Source organism: Trichoplax adhaerens, genomic scaffold (assembly GCF_000150275.1).
Source record: "Trichoplax adhaerens TRIADscaffold_3 genomic scaffold, whole genome shotgun sequence".
Classification (NCBI taxonomy): Eukaryota; Metazoa; Placozoa; class Uniplacotomia; order Trichoplacea; family Trichoplacidae; genus Trichoplax; species Trichoplax adhaerens.
The window spans coordinates 8,166,134-8,190,233 of record NW_002060945.1 but is presented as its reverse complement, the minus strand read 5'-3'; the positions used below and the strand labels follow the sequence as shown (position 1 = coordinate 8,190,233).

The 24,100-nt window shown below is 33.0% G+C and overlaps 3 protein-coding genes across 3 annotated transcripts; 2 read left to right on the top strand and 1 right to left on the bottom strand.

The window, feature by feature from the left end:
• Window positions 1-3,872: 3,872 nt before the first annotated feature.
• TRIADDRAFT_54941 (uncharacterized protein) lies at window positions 3,873-8,653 on the top strand (the record flags this gene model as incomplete). Its single annotated transcript, XM_002111172.1, has 8 exons — window positions 3,873-3,961; window positions 5,595-5,705; window positions 6,470-6,587; window positions 6,752-6,967; window positions 7,253-7,506; window positions 7,650-7,775; window positions 7,981-8,230; window positions 8,399-8,653. 8 exons carry the CDS (start codon window positions 3,873-3,875, stop codon window positions 8,651-8,653), a joined length of 1,419 nt encoding a protein of 472 aa, XP_002111208.1.
• Window positions 8,654-9,231: 578 nt separating this feature from the next.
• TRIADDRAFT_54940 (uncharacterized protein) lies at window positions 9,232-14,659 on the top strand (the record flags this gene model as incomplete). The annotated part of the gene is made up of 16 exons (XM_002111171.1): window positions 9,232-9,384; window positions 9,810-9,904; window positions 9,997-10,083; window positions 10,197-10,394; window positions 10,481-10,514; window positions 10,678-11,116; window positions 11,223-11,302; window positions 11,714-11,876; window positions 12,298-12,398; window positions 12,660-12,848; window positions 13,032-13,187; window positions 13,287-13,376; window positions 13,515-13,687; window positions 13,825-13,930; window positions 14,068-14,157; window positions 14,594-14,659. 16 exons carry the CDS (start codon window positions 9,232-9,234, stop codon window positions 14,657-14,659), a joined length of 2,220 nt encoding a protein of 739 aa, XP_002111207.1.
• Window positions 14,660-15,671: 1,012 nt separating this feature from the next.
• Window positions 15,672-23,827, bottom strand: TRIADDRAFT_22580 (uncharacterized protein; the record flags this gene model as incomplete). Its single annotated transcript, XM_002110644.1, has 22 exons — window positions 15,672-15,935; window positions 16,203-16,308; window positions 16,463-16,635; window positions 16,789-16,878; window positions 17,034-17,189; window positions 17,343-17,531; window positions 17,687-17,787; window positions 18,015-18,245; window positions 18,467-18,617; window positions 18,717-18,796; window positions 18,933-19,374; window positions 19,707-19,920; window positions 20,140-20,226; window positions 20,318-20,412; window positions 20,706-20,841; window positions 20,981-21,228; window positions 21,380-21,629; window positions 21,828-21,953; window positions 22,097-22,350; window positions 22,647-22,862; window positions 23,153-23,264; window positions 23,718-23,827. Coding segments are annotated over 22 exons (3,831 nt in total), but the record flags the coding sequence as incomplete, so codon positions are not given.
• Window positions 23,828-24,100: the final 273 nt, after the last annotated feature.

Here is a 24,100-nt window from a genome sequence, read left to right as displayed (position 1 = left end):
CCTAGATAGGAAAAAAGATGGAATTGTAACGTGGAAAGCATTGTATCTTATACTCTTATTAGACAACGAAGAGCGTAAATATACAAATAAGTAGATGATTGCTTATATCCTTATTTGAGCTAATTTGAAATTATTGATATATCTGGGCTTGCTGTCATTATGTTTTATTACCATACTTTTCAAAAAAATGGTTTCCCAATCAAGTAGATTTTACTTGACATTATCCGTAAAACCAGTATACCACTGTGTGATAAATCCGATCACGAAAATTCCAAAGTTGAAAATTAGAACTTTATTAGATTGAATACAAAGACTAGCTACACACAGCCCTACTCTTACTGAATACAACTACTAAAAGACTTCTTTCTCGTAATCGGATTTTATCACACCCTGCAACTTTAAAATGAAGTGTACAGTACCTACTATCGATATTGCAACGATCAAATTTCAAGAATTGATCCATTGATTGAGATATCGAGTGCTGTGCATGAAGGACTACATTGAAATTGGGTAATAACCTATGGATTAAACTCATTGAATCCACTCTTAGCCTCTCTCTCTCTATCTCTACATGTGCTACTTCGCAGTTCTACAGTTATTTGTGCCGGCATTATTGTTGCAGTTCTAGTTCTACTGGGTTTACATTAACTGAATCCGTCACAATATAATCATGCAATATATCCAATGTAGATAATCCAACTGACTGACTTGCCTCTTGATACTTTGCTACTAACTAACTACCTTGCAGACAGTCGAGCATCGATCAACGTCGAGTAGTCAACTACAGGCTGTACGCGTATTCGTATTGATTATTACCATGGGTAAAATTAAAGTAATTAAGATTATTTTGCAGTCAAATGCTCATGATTGCCTTACCAAAACGAGAAAAATTTGGAGAAGAAACTCGCTTTAACAAAAGGATGATTAGATTCAACACTGCGTCCTTTTTCTCCTCTTGCAGATGCTTGATGATACTGAGCTGACATCACAGCTAATGACGATTGATTTGATTCCTTATCAATTGGAACCACTCTTGAGACGAGTACGAAAACAGTTTTTTCCTCAACAAATGGAAAAGCTGTTTTGCTTGGAGTATTTTGTAATTTATACATTAAGGGACATCCTGCCTATCTGTCACTCTGAATTGTTATGCTTTCCAGTAATCTGCAACATGTCTGCAATCATTAGCACAGCGGTATCTCCAGTTGCTTTTAATTACAGTATAGTCTATGCTGGGTGCAATCAGTGACGTAAAGTTCCACTCTGATCTCTGATACTGTACTATGATACTGTTGTACTGTTTACTTGGCGTATTTTGCAATTTGTAAATTAAGGGGCATCCTGTGAATCTGTCATTCTGAATTTATCTACACCAGTAATCCACAACATGTCTGCAATCATCAGCGCATCAGTGTCTCTAGTTGCTTATAATTATTGTCGATGCTGGGTGCAATCAATGACGTAAAGTTCCACTCTGATCTGGTACTATGGTATTGTAACTACTGTTTGTTTGAAGTATTTTGTAATTTGTAAATTAAGGGACATCCTGCCAAAATGTCATTCTGAATTTATCTACTCCAGTAATCTGCAACATGTTTGCAATCATCAGCGCAGCGGTGTCTCCAGTTGCTTATAATTATTGTTTATGCTGGGTGCAATCAATGACGTAAAGTTCTACTCTGATCTGGTACTATGGTACTGTAACTACTGTTTGCTTGGAGTGTTTCGTAATTTATAAATTTAAATTAAGGGACATCCTGCCAATTTGTCGTTCTGAAATTATCTACTCCAGTAATCTACAACATGTCTGCAATCATCAGCACAGCAGTGTCTCCAGTTGCTTATAATTATTGTCTATGCAGGGTGTAATCAATGGCGTAAAGTTCCATTCTGATCTGGTATTATGGTACTGTGGCTACTGTTTGCTTGGAGTATTTTGCAATTTATAAATTAAAAAAAGGGACATTCTGCCAATCTGCCTCTCTGAATCGTTATGCACTCTAGTAATCTGCAACATGTCTGCAATCATCAGCGCAGCGGTGTTTCCAACTGCTTATAATTATTGTCGATGCTGGGTGCAATCAATGACGCGAAGTTCTACTCTGATGTGGTACTATGGTACTGTAGCTACTGTTTGCTTGGACCGCTTGGGGTATGTTGCAATTTGTAAATTAAGGTTAATGGACATCCTGCTTATCTGTCATTCTGAATTTATCTACTCCAGTAATCTGCAACATGTCTGCAATCATCAGCGCAGCGGTGTCTCCAGTTGATAACAATTATTGTCTATGCTGGGTGCAATCAATGACACAAAGTTCTACTCTGATCTACTACTACAGTACTGTACTGTAACTACTGTTTGCTTGGAGTACTGTATTTTGCAATTTGTAAATTTACGGACATCCTGCTCGTCTGTCATTCTGAATTTATCTGCTCTAGTAATCTGCAATATGTCTGCAATCATGATCATCAGCGCAGCAGTGTCTCCAGCTGCTTATAATTATTGTCGATAAGTAATTTGCAACATGCGTACAATCATCAGCGCAGCAGTGTCTCCAGTTGCTTATAATTATTGTCTAAGCTGGGTGCAATCAATGACGTAAAACTAGTTCCACTCTGATCTCTGGTACCATGGTACTGTTTGCTTGGACTTGGAGTACTTTTGCAATTTGTAAATTAAGGACATCCTGCCTATCTGTCATTCTGAATTTTTCTACTCCAGTAATCTGCAACATGTCTGCAATCACCAGCGCAGCAGGTCTCCAGTTACTTATAATTATTGTCTATGCTAGGTGCAATCAATGGCGTAAAACTAGTTCTACTCTATTCTCTGGTACTATGGTACTGTTTGCTTGGAGTACTTTTGCAATTTGTAAATTAAGGACATCCTACCTATCTGTCATTCTGAATTTATCTACTCTAGTAATCTGCAACATGTCTGCAATCATCAGCGCAGCAGTGTCTCCACTTGCTTATCATTATTGTCTATCCTGCGTGCAATCAATGACGTAAAACTAGTTCTACTCTAATCTCTGGTACTATGGTACTGTTTGCTTGGAGTATTTTTGCAATTTGTAAATTAAGGGACATCCTGCCAATCTGTCATTCTAAATTTATCTACTCCAGTAATCTGCAATATGTCTGCAATCATCAGCGCAGCATTGTCTCCACTTGCTTATCATTATTGTCTATCCTGGGTGCAATCCATGACGTAAAGCTAGTTCTACTCTGATCTCTGGTACTATAGTACTGTTTGCTTGGAGTATTTTTGCAATTTGTAAATTAAGGGACATCCTGCCGATCTGTCATTCTGAATTGCTATCTACTTCAGTAATCCGCAACAAGTCTGCAATCATCAGCTCATCGGTGTCTCCACTTGCTTCTAAGAAAATAATTAATTAATTTATAATTATTGTCCACGCTGGGTGCAATCAGCGAAGTAAAGTTCCACTCTGATCTCAGGTACTATGGTACTGTTTGCGCTGCACTGGACACTGGACAAACGGAAACTTTGACTACTACCTGCTGGAAGATGCGTGCAAACTTTGCTGAATTCCATTCCTACCTGTATGCAGTAGCCTTGTCCAGTGTCCGTATGTCCGCGCTATAGTTCGTAGTCGGGCGGTATCATACCTGATACCTGTACGATTGGCATCTGCGCGATTGGCTTCAATCAATGCAACACGATTAGTATCTCAGTATAACCTTTGTTAGCATTAGGCTGACCTGAATGTCTTCTTTCATCCATTTCTGGCCCATGGTAGCAGCTACTGCAGAGAGAAATTTTCAGTCCAATGGATGCCGTTTTAATGGGTTCATAGAATATCTTTTTCTTCACTGTCAAGCTTAAGATTGTAGACACCTGCTAGAAAATGTCTAGTGATCTGGACAAGACACAAATAAACGATGCCCATCATCCGTATAATCAAGCTTACGCGTTTTCAAAATATTGTTCATTTTGGTAAGTGATAGTCGCAATGATCACCATCAGTTGTTCTTGTCTATAGTCATTATTACTGGCCTCATCTACTTTGAATGGCAGGATTAACTGCAATAACTTCACATCTGCTTCATCTTCATGCAAACATTGCTTTTTAATATACGTCAAATATATCACATAACTTCTGTAATTTACTGAAATCATTATAATATGCAATGAGATTCTCTAGTCAAACGACGATGCTTTGCTGTAGTCTTCCCTAACTTGATGGGTTCGCCTATCTGATTATGTCATTGTATTACTGCACATTAGTGTACAACCGTTAGGACTTTTAGGAATTTTCTCCTTTTTCGTCCTTAGTTACAACTCACTTTATTAGTGCAGCATGGAGAATGACATAATAATTAATAAACTCCCCATACGTAATCGAATCAACGTTTACTCTCTATCATTCAATCGAGTTGACACCCAGTATGCATAGCAGAAACAAGGTCAGCTGAAATGACGACTTGTTATACTGTACAAATCATTGATGCACTATGGATTAGACATCAACTGTATTGCAATGAAATTATGACCTTACGACGCTGAATTCTAGCAATGGAATCTATATACACTTTTTGGATTGATTTATAATATCGATGGCCCGTAAAATGCCTCCCATTCGAGCTAAGTATTCAATCATTTTTCATGAAATATAAAAAGTTAGTTCCTTATTACACAGGGCACAGTAAGCATTGTACTCGTATAACAGCAATTCATGATTGACAATATAATTATAGTTAGCTTACCTAATGATGATTTATAATGTAGTACGCCATTCCTAAAATTGAGGTGGGGTTCTAAACATTGGTATTAAGATTTAGTATTCGAAGTGACTTACCAGTAGGATACACCACAGGAAATAAATAGAGCTTTGCATAGTCCTTGTCAGTGATGCATTTTGATAAATACTTGATGATGAAAGCCTGCCTGTTCTATAACAATGAACACGTTATTGATAGACCACATGATAGGATGATCTTTACGTGATAGTAATGGGCTGCACTTCATTTCAAGATTGGAGACGATTTTAAATTGGATCATATGACACTGGTCTCTAAATGAGTTATCCAAGTAATGCATCACAGAAGTGAATACCTTACTAATCATCAGATGTCAGCTTTGTATTAAATAAACTTTGATAAATTAAATGGCGTTCTGTGAGAACGTGGTGAATGATAGCTTTTTTTGTGGCAAAGCGGGGTTCGACTCATCACCGAATAATGCGATATTAACATAAATGCCATGTTATGGTGAGCTAATTCCAGTGCGATATCGGAACGGTACTGTATATTTAGAACCTATAATTATAATCAGCTAGTGAACCCCTGTTGTAAATTCCTAGAAAAAAAATACAGCTTAAAGTACATGTATCACTAGAAAAGCAATAATCGACTAGATAAAAATGTCAATTTTAGAATTGCTAAACATACGTATTTAAAGAATGAACAACAACAAATAATTTGCTTGAGCAATTTATACCCTTACAGCATGCGTGTATTGGATAGATTATTTATGTACTTGTACATCATTAATTTATGTACAGCATATGTGTATTTAGAATGTAGCGCTATATAATATTTGTATAAATTAATCCTATTTCGCATTATAGGTGGTTGCATCCTCTATTTAGAATAATAAAACAACGACAATTACAAGAATCGGATATTTTTCCAGTATTACATGTCGACTCCAGTCGGAAACAGATGGATTTATTCGAAAGGTTTGAAAATAAAATAGAAACGATGCTGTATTACTACAAAATAATTAAACTGTATGTTCAATGGTGAAAACAATATAGACTGATGATCAGTGTATGCTTACTATTGAGCCGGATATATTTACCATATGGGCTACGGTATATATCACCTACTGCTATCAATACATAATAGCGTCGAGAAGTTAATAAGCTCTGTTACTGTAGACTATAAGAGTTTAACAACTTATTGACCACTATAATTCTGTAAATTCGGATTTTAAATTTAAATCTACGATGGATTGTTGACTATATCAGATATATCAGATATAGCTGCCTAGATGATTACATGAATGTATATTGTAATTGTATAATATAAATCAGAGAGATAACTGAGTATACTTTGACAGTACTTACTATCTAGCTTTAGCTTACTACTGCAATTGCAGGTCATTTTATTTAGATCACAATCTACACATATAGAAATAACTTTCAGTCTGCAAGTAGACATTAATATCTACGTAGAATTAAGGATTTATTGTAACTTATAATAGTTCGATATGTAATGTAACGTAACTGACTATAGACTTCGTCTGATATCTGCCTAATATTATCCTAATTATCTGTCAAACTGTTAATGTAGTTAATTTTAAAAAATGATCTTGGCGCAATATCACAACGCCCGAATCAGGCAACTACTGATTAATAAATTTATGCCTATACGCGTACAGTAGGTAGCACTATCTGTAACTGAAGTTGCGCTTCTTCAACACTTTGACATTTTATAACAGATACTGGTCCGATGAAAATCCATCTCGTGATAGAAGTCGAACAAATAATCTGTTCAAGTTATTAATTAAATGTTATGGGATTCCTTTTATGGGAATCGGTATCGTGGCATTTATTACCGTAAGTGCATACGGCCACTTACGGCAATAATTCCGCTATGCAGTTACACTCTTGTATTACGGTTTATTACCGAATATGTACTTGATATTAGGGTGAACGTAGTGCCAAGCAATATCAAGTAATTACAACATACCTTCTTATTATTATCTTGGTCTGTTGATTAGATGAGCCTCACGGTTATAAGGCCACTCTTTGTTGGTTGGTTGGTTAGCTACTTTACTCCCAGTTCTCAAGTGACTGCTGCAGAAGCCTATCTGTACGCTACTGGACTATCGTTAGTGTCTGTACTACTCGTCCTAAGTAGGCAATGGTATTTCTTTATGACGTATCGCTTTGGATTTAGGACTACTGTTTTACTATCGACTGCAATATTTCAAAAGGTAAGCGATATAGATTTGAAAAGAGCTCTACGCTTAATGTCGTAATATTAAATAGTTAGATAGCTTGTAATTATCTGTGACTATAAATTAATTATGCCTGAAATCTTGCTTATGCTCACATATCAGTAAGAGGTACGGTACTGTGCGTAATCTAACTAAATCACACTAGTTAATGTTATAGCAATGTTAAATATTAAAATTTTGATTTTGCAGGTATTTCTTAGTTATATTTGCTTAAGATAGTAATGCACCTGATATTCATATTTCTATTAAATTACTACATAGGCCTTGAGACTAAAAAGTAGTGCATTATCCAGGACAAGTATTGGTTTCATTGTAAATCTACTCGCGAACGACGCATTGAAGATGAAACTCGCATATCAGTTTTTACACATGCTTTGGATTGCGCCATTCTTAGCTATTACGTTAACTGCTTTACTATGGCAGCAAGTAGGGGTTGCTAGTTTGGCTGGATTAGGAGTATTATTAACATTGATTTTACAACAGTCTGCCCTTGTCACTTTGCTCGTCAAGTTTAGGTATGATATCCGACATTTATTCTACAACTAAACCTTGTAGAGCTGGTTGATTTAATTAAATTATTTTAATTATCAACAATTAACTTTTGCACTCAAATACGTATAGGCATTAAATACGACTTATTGGAACTTTTTCGTTTTAGGCAGAAATACTTAAAATTTGCAGATAAAAGAGTGCGGATCATGAATGAAGTCATTTCGAGTATGAGAACAATAAAAATGTATGCTTGGGAGAATTCATTTGCTAAAGCTATCCGTCAATTACGAAGGTATTGTAAATATACATCGTAAGAGTTTATATTATTAATTGTACAAATAGCTTAGCTTCGGTTTTATTTATTCTTAACAAATTACTTGATTAATATACATATATATATATATATACATATCATATAATATATCAGGATATTCGTTTGTATGATGGTAACCTAATTTTATTGTTCCATCTTTAACTTGCTTGTATTACGAATTTAGAAAAGAAATGGATAGGCTGTTCTCTGGATATGCTTTCTATGCATTAAATGTAGCAAGCTATTTATTACTGAATACAATAACTAGCTTTGTAACTATCATCGTATACGTTTTGATGGGCAATACAATTAATTCTTCGAAAGTATTCACAGTTTATTCATTATTAAATTCCTTGCAAGTTGCTTTATCTATTGGTGTTCCTGAAGCGATTCGAGCAATAATTGATGCCAAAGTTTCATTTGACCGAATTGAGGTAAACCGTTCAATAGGAAATTAGACTGCAGCCTTACCTTATTTAGAATGTAAAAATTACACGACGTATGATTTCTTGTCGTATGAATAAAATTATGCTACATCGTCCCATCATTATAATATGTCAGTACAGTGTCATTAATGTATAGTGTCTAATATTTAATTTAAGAAACACCTAATGCTCGATGAATGCAAAGAAAATCCTGGATACATTCAATCTCTTGAGTCAAATATTGGAGACCAATTAGCTTTAGATAATGTTTCTGCTTCATGGTACAACGGTTTTAGTTTGAAAGACATATCGTTAACAGTATCACATGGAAAACTCCTTTCTATAATTGGACCTGTTGGCGGCGGAAAAACTTCATTACTTATGGTCTTGCTGGGAGAACTGCCCTTATCAGCGGGAACATTGAAGTATTGAACCTTTACTGTATACTGGAATAATTTTTATAATAAATTCTAGTGGCCATTTATAAGTATCATCCCAAATTGTTTCACTATCCTTTAACGTTACTTTTCGCATCAATTAAGACTTGCTTAAAGGAATCTCGACGTAACCCTTAAACAACGCTAGTATCGTAATTTAATTTGAATTTAACCGTGCAATAAGAGAATGTTAAGTAAATATTTTGCACGATTGCTTTAGCTAATCATTTATACAGTAAACTCGTATTTATTTAGTAGCTTATTTGAGTCATCCTGATTTTTTAGAATCTTAAATAAGATCGCCCATATTTTATTATCCATTAGCGAGTATAAATGAACTATCGTTTGTGATTTCTGAGTCGTGGTATTGCAATTTCGTTCCACTTTCATTTCTGTCACGTAGGAGTACACTGTTATCTCTAGCTATACAGTATGTAAACCTAATTAGGTTATTGATTATGCAAGTAAATTCATGCTGTATGATACCTTAGTCAATTGTAATATGTTATTACTTGCAAAGGAATATATTTTGGCAAATGAGATTGTATTGTAAAGATGCTATGAACTTAAATTATGGTTAATATTGATAGAATTTCTGGAAAAATTGCGTATGTTTCGCAAATACCTTGGATATTTTCGGGGACTGTTAGAGAAAACATCTTATTTGGATCTGAATTTCATGAAGAGAAGTATCTAAAAGTTATCGAAGCTTGTGCCCTTAGAAAGGTTCTTGCGCTACTAGAATGTCTATTATTATTATTAATAGAACCCACACTTTTTACTCTTTGCCTACTGTGCGTACTTGTCCCTTAGCTTTTGCTTTACATTTCACTGTCACTTCACATGGAATATATTATATACATATGACTTAATCTGATTACTGCATGTACGCTATTCCCAGTCATTTCCCTAGTTCTATATCTTTAACACATTTATCCAAACATATCTGCCAGTTGTTAGCAAAATTAATCTGCATTTTCGGTGTGCATCTGGTTATCATATATACATAGTACTTGTATCCGAGTTGTAAGAACAGATTTTAGTTTCAATTTCAAGTTAATACGCATGGTCAGAGCTAAAGAAGACTTACAGTATATCATGACGATATTCAACTTTATTAAAATGAAAATAAAACGATATAATACTACTAGGACCTTCAACAATGGCCCCATAATGATATGACATACGTTGGCGAACGAGGTGTTCGATTAAGTGGAGGTCAAAAAGCACGCATTGGTTTAGCCAGGTAGACTAATTTACACTATTAAATTCTCAATAATGATAGGATTCTTACGCATATTTTACTGAAGAAACTTTATTATGTTATTCGGTTATTAGAGCCGCTTATTCAGATGCAGATATTTACATCATGGACGATCCACTGAGTGCAGTGGATCTAGGAGTAGCCCATCATCTATTTGACGAGTCAGTTTCTTAGTCACTTGATAACAAATAGTGTAATGACCGAGTAATAGTCTTTTACTATTATTGTTCAGTATGTGTGTGGTATTAAATTGCGTATTTAACTATAATTACAGATGCATTTGTGGATTATTGAGTGGAAGCACTCGTATTTTAGTTACACATCAAGTTCATATGTTAGATAAGGCAGATCAGATCGTTGCTTTAGAAAACGGAGAAATCAATTATAAAGGTTCACCAAAGGAGTTAACTGATAAAGGGATAGATTTTGAAAAATTACTGGACTGTGGCGGTGATAAAGCCACGCGAAGAAAGTTAGCACTTTAAAATTTAAATTATCTTATTACATAGGTATGATAATTTCTATATAGTGACTACTTTAAATTTCAATTTTTATCAGTTCTGTCTACCGCGAAACCAAGGATAAACTTGAGGTAGGATTTACATTATGATCACATCACATTTATTAGCCTAGCTTCCCGTTGTTTGCAACATCAGTAAATTATCTGATTGATACAGAAATTTGATAGTTAATTCGTATTTTATCGTTTCGAGTAGTGATATTTCCAGACGATGTAAACTTAACGCTTTATTTAGGATTGTACGAAGGATTTAACTTTACAAGAAGAAAATCGTCAGGAAGGCAAAGTAACTTCTAGCACCTACTTAAAATTCGTTGAAGCTGGGAATGGATTACTTTTTTTCATTTTCGTTATTCTAATGAGCATTGTCAGTCAAGGAGCTATTGTACTTACTGACTGGTGGCTATCTAGATGGTCGGACAGCTTTGTGAAAGCTTCAGCGAATGAAAGCAGTAGCAACGTCACTGTACTTGAAGAAACAGCATTATTTGGCTTAACAAATAGGATGACAATTGTTGTTTACAGTTGTTTACTGATTGGTGCTTGGATTCTGAATATGTGTAGATGCTTGCTAACGGTCAAGCTGGTTATTGATTCTGCAAGAATTTTTCATAATCGAATGCTTAAATCAGTTTTGCATGCACCGATTTATTTTTTCGATACTAACCCAGTCGGTAATTTAATTTTAAAATAACATGTACGCGTATATAATTTTAATGCAAATTTCGTATAGTATTAAGTACTATTGATACATCAACCATTTGTAACATTATTAAATAGGGCGTGTACTGAACAGATTTTCGAAAGATTTAAATCACATGGATAATGAATTACCATTTACGGTTTTGCAAGTTGTGCAGGTAACATCGTACAATAAGTAAATACTGTAATGTCATCTTTTCTAAATTAGTTATTAAAAGTTTTTTCTAGGTATTAAAATGAATTACGAAATTTCTATCGTTAGATTGGCATATTTTGCAGTGGTCTGACGATAACAACAATAATATTCAATCCTTGGACAGCAATTCCAGCAGCTGTTATTGTTGTATCATTCATCATTGTACGAAAATTTTACGTATCTCTTTCAAGAGAATTAGCACGCCTAGAGGCCGTAGGCAAGATATCTTTAATTTATTTGATTGTTTCTAAATTTTATGGTATCCATTGAAATCGATATGTTATACATTTCAAATTTTTTTATAGCAAGCAGTCCAATTTACAGTCATATATCTGGCTGCTTACAAGGATTGACGACTATTCATGCATATAAGATAGAAGATCAATTCCTGAAGCAATTTATTACGTATCAAGATAATCAGACTAAGCCAGCATTTGCCATTGCTGGGTTGACTCGATGGAATGGTTTCCACTTAGATTTACTATCTTCAATATACGTAACTTTCGTAGCATTTATTGGAGTTTTCGTTGCTGACGGTACGGGTTTAATATTCAGGATATGAAATTTTTTGTAAACGCGATGTAACTATCTTGCGGTGATATAAAAAAACTTATGATGTAGCTTTAACAGTTTAGATTCATTTATCAGTTCGAAGTAGAATCTTACTTTATGGATAATATTTGAACGGCCTTATAAACTATATCTTGATTGATAGGCCAGATTATGAAATATTTATTAAATATTAGACTAGTTGATAATGATGCAACATAACTATACAGTACCAAAAATATGTCAAAATAAATGATTATTCGATAGTTAGGGTTAAAGTTTATCAAAGTAATTATTTTGCGAACGCGATTGTTGGACTATAGAAAGTAATACGTTGGTATTAATGACGATTTTGTGCATTATATAGGCTTCATAAAAATTTATTGATCTTAATATGCTTGCCTGTAGGTATTAGTGCAGGTGCAATAGGCCTCTCTTTAAGCTACTTACTACCTCTAATGGGAAATACTCAATGGTTTATACGTCAGACTGCGGAACTCGAAAACCAGGTTTGTTAGTATTATTTGAGAAATCATTTCCTAATTTTTTCTTGTAATTTGCACATCTTTTACTTCAACGCATGCATGCTATGATGAACTTTATTTGCACAAACGTTGTACAATTCTACAGCTGAACCTGAATTCGTTTATTCAGTGCGATATTAGAGCCTGAATACGTTAATTAGTTATCGACTATTCCATTCAGTTTAATTCCTGCTCAATAATGCAGAAAATAATGTTAATAATGAAGTACGATACTTATGCAATTAGATGACATCAGTAGAAAGAGTTCGTGAATATTCAGAGATTAAACCAAAGCAATCAAGTTCAACAGCTATCTTACCAAAGGATTGGCCCAGCAACGGGGATATATCATTAGAACATGCTTCCTTCCGTCATCATGAGAAGTTGCCATATGTATTAAACAATATTAATTGCTTAATTCGTGGTGGTGAAAAGGTACGTTACTTAAGTCTTTGACCGTACGAAACTGGTATATTGAGTAAAGACTTTAATTTTAAATCAATAACAGTAATGTTATTAATTTGATAATACAGAAACTAGCAGTAGCACTTTCCAAGAGAAATATTACACGTAATTACTAATGTTATTATCAAATCACAAAAATAACTTTTTATTAAGATCGGAGTTGTTGGTCGTACCGGTGCCGGGAAATCTTCATTTGTAGCATCCTTATTACGCATGGCTGACGTTAATGGTAGTATCAAAATTGACGGAATAGCCACTTCAACGATTGATCTTACTTATTTTCGTAGTAAAATATCTGTAATACCTCAGGTAGCTATCAATCTATATTATAACGTATATTATTGTTATTAACGAAAATTATAACGATAAGGGGAAATTGTTTACCTCCTATAATTTTCATACATCTAGGATCCATCTCTTTTTATCGGAACCATTCGCAATAATCTTGATCCCTTCAATCGTTACGATGACTCTCAGCTATGGGACGCATTACGAGAAGTATAGTCTAACATGTCTCTTATTATACGTAGTACAGAGAAGTACCTTCAGATACAATTGTATATTCTTTCTTTCAAAATGAAACTAACCGAAATTAGATCTGCATTTGACTTAATAATATTTTTTTAAAATACATAGGTGCAGTTAGCCCCATACGTCTGCAATTTACCCAATAAACTGGATAATGAAGTATCTGAGGCTGGTTCAAATTTCAGCGTAGGGCAAAAGCAATTAATTTGCCTTGCGAGAGCAATATTGAAAATGAACAAAATCTTAATTATAGACGAAGCTACAGCGAACGTAGACTTTGAGTATGTTATAAATGTGATTTCGTGATATAAACCAAGACGGCAAGGATTATTCTACATTATTAGTAATTTCAAGTGTATAGATAGCGAAAACTTATAAGAACTTGTAAAATTGTTATTTTATGTTTGATAACGTTTAGTACGGACGAAGTAATTCAGAAATCGATTAGAAATAAATTCCACCAGTGTACTGTCATTACAATTGCTCACCGCCTTAGTACAATTATAGATTGCGATCGAGTTATGGTAAGTTAATTTTCAATTTTACTAAATTCTTTGCAATGGACATAGTTAGATTTAAAAGTAAATAATTTGCTTTAGTTAGATTTATCAGGCAACAGTTGCAGAGATTATAAACTCATTTACTTACATTCATTTCGCAGGTACTAAAAGGAGGAAATTTAACTGAATTCGACTATCCCTATATACTACTACAAGACAATAATTCTGAATTTGCAACTATGGTGAAACAGGTAGGCCAAGCAGAATATGAAAGGCTGTTTGAAATTACAAGAGAAGTTTACGAAAATAACGAATCATCTGGATTGCTACAATCAAGTATAAAGTTAGAAAGCGCTGTAGATACTGCGACTGTTACTTCTTGTCAAATAAGAGATAATTACCTTCGTCGAACACGATTACTAGAAACAACAGTATAGTAAACTGTTAAGCTATGTCTATTGTATTTACGATCTGTATAGAGCGTAATGTACTGAATTTACTTAAAGCGAAGTTTATATATTTAAAATTAATTAGTTTTTTGTGTAGACAATTGATGTGTATTTCGAACCGATAAATACATGTTTTATAGCCATTTATCATAAGCTTTTCTTTTAAAGGCTACAAACTTCACCATATTGCTTCTAGTTGTATAGAAGTTAAAGAACAACATAACTTTTAAATATCAAGGTAACTGCAGATAGGAAGTTACACACTGTCGGGTTCAGCCCACAACAAGGAAACCTGGGTCTTTGAATCTGTACGAATACTAAGGCTACAACAGCCAAATATGCCCCCAACGAGCTAAGTGTAGACTAGACTTAGGCTTTTAAAATAGTTTATTAAATAAAGGTAGTCTTGACATCCAAGACTACTCTATCTACAAGTGCGTATGGGCACATACGCATCTACAAGCGTACACTACACGGTCAATCGTCAACTCAATAGCTAATGAGAGCACCGGGCTTTATATACCCTAGCTCGGTTGCACTCGGTGCACAGCTTAGATAAATAACCCTAAAAATATATAGCTTTCGTATAGCCGACTGTCTATATGGTTCAGTATGGCAGACGGCGTAAACAACACTAATGAGCTACTAACTAATTAAGAGCCAATTAACAATCAAAGGCTCGGCACAAAGTAACAGAAATTACTATGTGTGAATACTAGTTGTCACCTCACCTGTAAATACACTATTCTGCACAGAGTCTACAACAAGTATAACTAGACTACCAAGAACGTTACAATTATCGAATACCTAATAAATAAAGGTTATTAACAATTAATAAAATCTTAATTACTAATTACTAAAACTAACGCTACAATTAATTTACGGAGTCTGTACTCCGTCACACACACATATTAATTTGAAGCAATTAATAAAGGTTCTTTAATCTTCATACAATTGTCGCTCTTGATACATAATACCAATGTTGCGGTAGTTGGGTTGAATTAAAAAATACGATACGTCATTATTATCTGGACCTTCTGTATAAACTAGGACTAACAATATGCACGACAACTTCCAATAACCGAAATAATTAAAAACACGTGCCAATGAATATCAATAATTCAGTCGATAAAGTATATTACTGATCATTTTGTAGTTACAAGGCATCAATAAATGGGTAATTTTGTAACTAACAATCGATTTTGTACAGAAATTTCCGTAATTTGGCTTCCAAGATATCGTTATCCCTTCTAATCAACAAGCAAGTAATAAGATACAGTAATAATATACGATAATACATAATACGTAATCATAAGTTAAACATCTGTAAAACGATGTTGATTAGACCGATGAGATAAAATTTTCGTTTCAACATCGTCGATATTTGTAACAATACTTCGTGATAGTATGGTACCATTTGATTTATTATAGTTAAATTCATTAGCTTTTCGAGCTATACTGAATAGTCTTTCATATTCGTTCCAACCACTCTTGCTAACCATATTAGCAAATTCAGAATTTTTATTTTGTAGTAGGGCGAAGGGTGAATCAAATTCAATTAACCGACCGTCCTTAAAAACCTAATTATATTTTAAAATATAATTTTACATTATTAACTTTCATTTAAATATTTAGAAAGGTAATTTTCATTTTGTTCTCAGAGATAAAAATAACCACAAAGTATGTAAATTATAACTCAGTATGATCAATTATTTGGAAGGCTGTAACCATGTATTTTCCTGTTTTATCTCTGTGGCTGCCAGATTGATGTAAGTACATACTCAACCTCTTCATTCTTACACTTATATTTATAATTTACAGTATAATACATGCCATGAAATACCTACCATAATCCGATCACAGTCTATTACAGTATTGAGTCGATGAGCGATCGTGATGACAGTACAATGATGAAATCTGCTTCTAATAGATTTCTGTATTACTTGATCCGTACTAACCCAATACAAAATAGTAATTAATAAATAAATATTTCAACCTATACATTTAAGTGTCTATATTCGAGTATATTAATTTACAGGTAAATTATGTAGTCGAGGTGACTTAATATTTATATGATAAGATGTATAACGAAAACGAATGTACTTACTTAAAATCAACGTTTGCGGTTGCCTCATCTATTACCAAAATTTTATTCTTCTTTAATATTGCTCTGGCAAGACAAAGCAATTGTTTTTGTCCTACGCTGAAATTCGATCCTGCTTCTGATACCTCATCGTCTAATTTGCGAGACAAGTTGGAGACGTATTCCGATAGTTGTACCTGCAGTTATAATCTATGCATCAATGACTCGAATGTGAATGTAGAATCCTTGAAGTGGTATTATGACAATTAAACACAACATGAGGCAACATAAAACTTTCTAACTGAAGTTTAGTATGATAATGATAAATTGAATATACACATTTACTAAACCTCTTGTAAGGCGTTCCATAATTGTTTGTCATCATAAATATTAAATGGATCAAGGTTACTACGAAGAGTGCCAATAAATAGCGAAGGGTCCTACAATACGTATATCAATTAGTATTAACATCTTCGTAAATACAAATACAAAGCAACCATACAGTCAAAGTAGAAGGGTATGCAATAAACATTTATTATATAATTCAAAATCCAGACCCTGTATCTAGTCTTAATGATTTTTAACAGTTTATTACCTGAGGTATTACAGATATATTACTGCGAAGGATATCTAATCTAATATCTGCAGTTGAAACTTCATCTATTTTAATATCTCCTTTAACATCTGCCATACGAAATAACGTTGCTACTAATGACGATTTTCCAGCGCCAGTTCGCCCAACGACCCCGATCTATAGCAAAACATTTATACAGATAAGCAGTACGATAAGTCATGTATATCATTGTACCGCATTGTCCACGGATAGAAATGAATCACAAGATTAAAGTATCTGTAAATAACGTAATTATAAGTACTACAGACTACGGTACGAATTGGTAATTACCTTTTCACCACCTTCAATAACGCAGTTTATGTTATGTAGTACATAAGGTAAATTATCATGATGACGAAATGATACATTTTCAAGACGTATTTTGCCATCATTAGGCCAATCCTTTGGTAAATTATTTTTTGCATTGCTAATTTCCGGACTTATCTCCGTATATTCTTTTATTCTTTCTACTGAAGTCATCTAGTTTCAGAAGAAAATAGATTTTATAGTCAACTGATCTTATACTAAAATTTGAGTGATGCGATGACAATCTCAGTGAGAGCGTGAGCTTAATGACGCATGGTGATAGCAATGCAAGCACATACATATTTCTATAACATAACGTCACGAATTACCTGATTTTCAAGTTCCGCAGACTGTCTTATAAACCATTGAGTATTTCCCAATAAAAGGATTGAGTAACTCAGAGAAAGACCAATTATACCAGCACTAACATCTGCAATAGTCATATAATGTAAATTGAATAATAGATAACAATTTCGCCCATATGCAATACTTCAGTTTTGCATCGTAAGTTTGTATAATTATAACTGCATGTCGTTATATGGTAATTAATTACGATTAAATTTCAAAATAGTAACACGTAACTGTAATATATAGTAGTACAGTATATTGCTAACAAAAAATAAATCTCCCAATTATATATAACTATAGCATAAATACCGTTAACGCTGAATACTCCGGCAAATGCTACACACGTCAAAAATAATCCATTTAAAACGTCAAGATGGTAACCACACCATCGTGCCAACGCTGCAATTAGAACTGCTGCTCTTGTATGATTATCCTGGTATGTCATAAACTGCTCCATAAACCGATCTTGTGCATTGAAAGCTCGAATAATTGTTAATCCATGTAAGGTAGAAGATATATGACCATAGATTGGACTGCTGGCTGATAATTTAAGTAAATTCAAACATTAAATTCAAATTTTTTCGTATTCTGATTATACTTATAGAAACTATGTAATCTGAACAGTTAGACAACAAATAATTTAATATATAGCATATTAATAACAGCTATTATTACTACAATTCTACTTCAGTATTACACAAGTTAATTAATGCCAAGAGCCATTACAAGCACCTAATATTATTCGCTTATTCTTTTCATACCTGTTGCTTCTAGACGTGTAATTTCTCTCGATAAATTTAAATAAACTTTACGAATATAAATAAAAATTATCACAACAGCACTTGCAGGAATTAGAACCCATGGATTAAATATAGATGTTGCTACTATCATTCCACAACAGTAAATTCCAATCTAAAATATAAAATCACAATTTCATATTAATTTTACCAAATCTAACATATTGTTTATGTATTGCATAATTTAATTCTTTTAGTTGCTACAGATTTGGACCTGTACAACTTGAGATGTTGTAAACGGAAGATCATCATCTACTTGAGTTAGATCTTTAGAAAATCTATTCAATACACGACCTAACAACATAAAAATAAATACCATTCAACATACTCCTGTAATTATTAACCTGTTGAACTTTCTGTCCAACTCTTTCGTTAATGCGTTATCCAGTATACGTATAAAATATACATATATAAGTCTATAGATAATTACCGACTGGATTAGTATCGAAAAAGTAGATAGGTGCTGCCAATATTGAATTTAACATTCGATTGTGAAAATTGATAGCTGAGTCGATCGCAATTTTTACAGTCGCAATACATCTAGTTGCAGTCAATATCCATGTAACAAGTAGAAGACAACTATAAATGATTATCGTCATCCTATTCGTTAATCCAAACGCTGATCTTCGATCAAGTACGTGTATATTACTGCTGTTACTTCCATTCGACATTGAATTTGTAAAGCTATCTGACCATCTTGATAACCACCAATCTGTTACTACAATTGATCCTTGACTTATCAAACTTATTAATAGGAATAAAGCGAAGACAATGACACCATTTCCCGAGCTTAAGAACGTAATATATGTCTTGTAACTAATTTTTCCTTCGTCTCTTCTTTCTTCACTTAACGTTGTATCTTCTTTATTATCCTATACATGCATAATTACAAATTCTATGACTATCAAAAAATTTAATATAAATTTCGTTCTATTTTTAAGTCTGAAATACGGTTGTATCTCAAAAATATTTATAAAATTAAAAAATCAACAATATAAGACTACATAATATCGTATATACCTTGATAACTTCTTTAGTATCTTCTACAATTGATCTAATAAATTAAAATTATATATCGTGACTCGTCAGTAATACACGTAACCAGTAAATTTACTGAAATACAAGTTTATTCTGACAGTCTACATATAATCCAGAATACAGTTATATAATATTGATGTGATTATCAGCGTGTACATCTTAATACATACTTAGCCTTTTTCAATTCAGGACGATCTTCCTTGTCATCAGTGTTTAGTAATGCTGTGAAATCGATACCTTCCTCTACTAATTGTGCCAATGAGCCACTATGCTTTACCTTACCACCTTGCACAGCTAGTATATAATCGACTTTGTCTAGCATTTGGATTTGATGAGTTACTAATATACGAATTCGATCTTTTAATAGCCCACAAATACACCTATTCAATCATTAGATTTAACAAATTAAGTTTATATTTCGATTTGTCGTGAAATTCAATAAATTTTATCATTTATCTACAATATTTTCTATCTGAACATTATATCGTTATCGATGATGCAAATACCGGTAGTGACTGGTACCATCAATCGCGATAAATTTCTAGAATATGCAGTATACTGTATGAGTAAGTAAATTTCTTTAATATAGGTATGATTACTTGTCAAATAAATGTTGGGCAACTTCTACATCTACAGCACTTAATGGATCGTCCATTATGTAAATATCAGCATCGCAATATGCAGCCCTGTTAATAAGTAATTATACAATTGCATATTAAGTCTTGAAATATCTTACGATACTCTGTCATTGTAAATGACGTAATTGCTGTTTATTACCTAGCCAAACTAATACGAGCCTTCTGTCCTCCACTTAAACGTACTCCTCGTTCTCCAACGTATGTTAAATCGTTATATGGTAATAACTGTAAATCCTAATCAGTTGAAGTATGACATATTAAAAAATTAGTAGATGCAAATCTAGTAATCAATTTTTAGGTATAATGCGGCTTTAACAATTTATTGCTAATACAGAAGTTATCGCGCGTAGTAAAGCAACCTCAAAATTTAATCCAATCATAAAAATTTTATAATTATATAAATATAGATATACAGTACAATATTTACATACTTATCGCATATTTAATATATATATATATGAAAAGCGGTTAAATATTAAATTTTGCATTATAATTATGTACGTTAATAAATGCTACATTATCTATACCTTAGTCAGGGCGCAAGCTTCAAGGACTTTTATATATTTGTCTTCTTTATATTCGGAACCGAATAGAATATTATCTTTTACGGTACCTGAGAATACCCAGGGTTGCTGAGGAACATACCCGATTTTGCCTTTAATCCTTCATATCCATGTGTATATACATAACAAAATTTAATTTTTATGCTATTACACATTTTAAATTGCAGAATTTTATAAAAATATGAATCCATATATATTATAGTATTATTGATAGCTAAAATGGATACAGTATTCAGTACCTCATTGTTCCTGTAGATAATGGTAACTCGCCTAGTAATGACATTAATATGGAAGTCTTTCCACATCCAACAGGTCCAACCAATGCGCATAATTTACCACAATCGACAGTAAAAGAGATATTCTGTAAATTAAAGCCGTTATTCCATTCAGCTGATACATTATCTACGACAACTTCGCCTCCATTCTCGGATGTTGGTATTCTATTATAACCTTTGTTTTCGTCTAATTCATCTAGTAACAGATGCTCCTATATAAATAAATACGTGTATGTATAAAACAAATAAGACACAAATACAGTATGAATATATAAAATTAATAGGAATACAAGGAATGGAACACCTCTATCAACATATTCAAAATTATGAAAGTAGTATTTTGAGAAATAATAAAGTTCTTACTTCAATTCTTTTAAACGTAACAATACAATCTGTGATAGCCTGAACTGCTTGAGGAATACCAATAGATAACGGTATCTGAAGTGCATTTAGCATTGAATAAACGGTGAAAACTTTGGCGGAATTGATCGAATTGCCAAGAAGAACATAAACAGTAATCGTCGTAAATGATGTCATCGTATTTATGAGTAAATAGCTGGCTTGATTTAATGCAATCAATGCTTGCCCCGAAAACACCTTGTTAGTTTCATTTCTGGTAAGCAGTAACATTCATGTTAATCTCATATAATAATACAATAAATTACGCATTGTATCATATTCTACAGAGTCATCATATGAAATACTTAGCTGAAAATAAATAAGCATTCTAAGTAGTACTGGATTACTTTACTATAATATGATTCGTACCAAATTTATTATCATGCTCTCAATTACATTGTAGTACATATACCTTCGCAATGGTTTAATCATATTAGCGAACGATTTTTCCCATGCGTACATCTTGATAGTTCTCATGCTCGCAATGATTTCGTTCATTATACGTACACGGTCGTCAGCGAATTTTAAATAATTTTGCCTATCCGTTCAATGTAATAATGTTAATGAAAAACTTATGTAATTTAAGCATTAGCTCATATTACTGGTTACATCTATAACTGAATAATAACATCATACTGTTCTATCTTAAAAACTTGTATTATTTGTATCTTTATTAAATACCTAAACTTTATTAAATAGCTTGCGATAAATCCCTGTTGTAGTAGCATAAATATCTGAACACCTAATCCAACGAAGCAAGAGACACCCACTTGTTGAAATAACAATACCGTCAATGCAATCACTAATAGAGGTGAAATCCAAAGCATGTGCAAGAAATGGAAAGCTTCTTTGAGTTGCAAAGCATCATTAGCCAACAAATTGACAACATGACCAATGCTTGTCTTTGACATAGCGCCAGCGTTAAGTTTCAATGCCTAAATAAGTATCGTATCAGTGTATGTAAATATTAGTTGACAGATCTTAGAGTACGAGCTGGTACGCATGTATTAAAAATTATACGGAAAATGTTTAGCTATCAAAGCATCATTACACTTGACCGATCGTTTATCGAATTTTTAATCAACCGATTTATAAAAACTATCGTAAATGCTATAATTGCACACACTAGAGCTAGAATAAAAACATATTAGTTTCACTACGAACAGTAATTTAAGAAAGAATTACACCAAGTCTTTAGATTAAATTAGATTAGAATAGTACTTGTGTGTACTTTTTGAAAGACCACAGATGAAAGCAATACGCCAGCTTTAATGCCATACCGAGAAGTGGTGAAAAAAAACCATTGCTCGCTATTTGTAATGGATAGCGTAGCCAATGATAGCCCGCCAGCATACAGGAAAGCTTGATTCTGAGATATGTTAGAGCCAGGAATAAAATAGGCAATCAGTAAGCCAACAAATAGAGGTTGAACGATTGTAAAAGCCATCTAAATAACAATTAAAAGCGACAAGAAACTTTCATTAAATTTGTAAATATCTCATAGAAAGAGCAATCAGGCCTCAGATATCTTTAATTATCTGCAATTATAGTGGAAATCAAATGTTGGTTGAGTGACTAGCTTTGCAGTACAATCATAGGCCATCTTAGTATAGTTGTTGATCTATGTTATAAAACTCATCTAACAGTCATACGATATTACTGAGTAGCAGTAATATCTAGAATAAATTGGCGCTTATGCTGCAAGGTAATGAAAATGTTATAAAATTAAATACTTACATTAATAAAGAGTATAATACCAATCAGCATATAAGTAGTGCCAAAACATCTACAGAAAGTTTTCAGTAAACTAATTTTTTGATTAGCCTTTAGGTTCTTGTCCTGCCAATTCCTTCATTTAAAAAGATTGAAATAATTAAAAAATTATAAAAAGTGAAGACAAAGTATTAATTAATTATATGATATTAACTGATAGGCTGGATCATATACTAATTGTATATTTTACAGATTTCCACTAAGATTTAAAAAGATATTCTCAAATAGAAAAGTTGTTCATAAATTACAAGAAGAAAACTTTTAATTAAAATTGTAACGACCGTTGACTCGATAATACAGAGTTTTATATCTAATTATTGTTTAAAGTTATATAAATTACTGCAATTAAAGATGCACTGTATATGTTACGGCGAATGATCGCCTTCGCCGACAGATGCACGCTCAACACATAGTGAGCCGCTACTTTATCATATTTATTTAATATGCATGTTGATATATCATGATATCTACTATAGTACTGTACACTGATCAATTGTGTAATGTAACAAGAATTATAGCTTCTTCGTACTTATTAAAGAGATTTAGTAATACTCGACTTTTATCATCATGTAATGTAGTAAATAAATCTGATTCTTGCAGTTGTCTTTTCTTTACAATTTTGAATAATGGTAATAGCCACCTAGGCGAATGGATAAAATGAAGAAATCAGTATGAAAATATGCTGTAAAATGAGTCAATTAAGAAATAGTACATTAAATGTTGAATTAATTATATAGAAATCCTATTGCAATATCGAACTAAATCTAATACTAGACTTGGTGTTTAATAGTTCGTCAACAATCTATTACAGTATCCAATTTACGCAACCATTTTAGAAAGGTTACAGTATAACTATACTGTAGACAGCGGATGAGTAGCTCAGCAAAGTAGTCATGTAATGTTATAATGGCG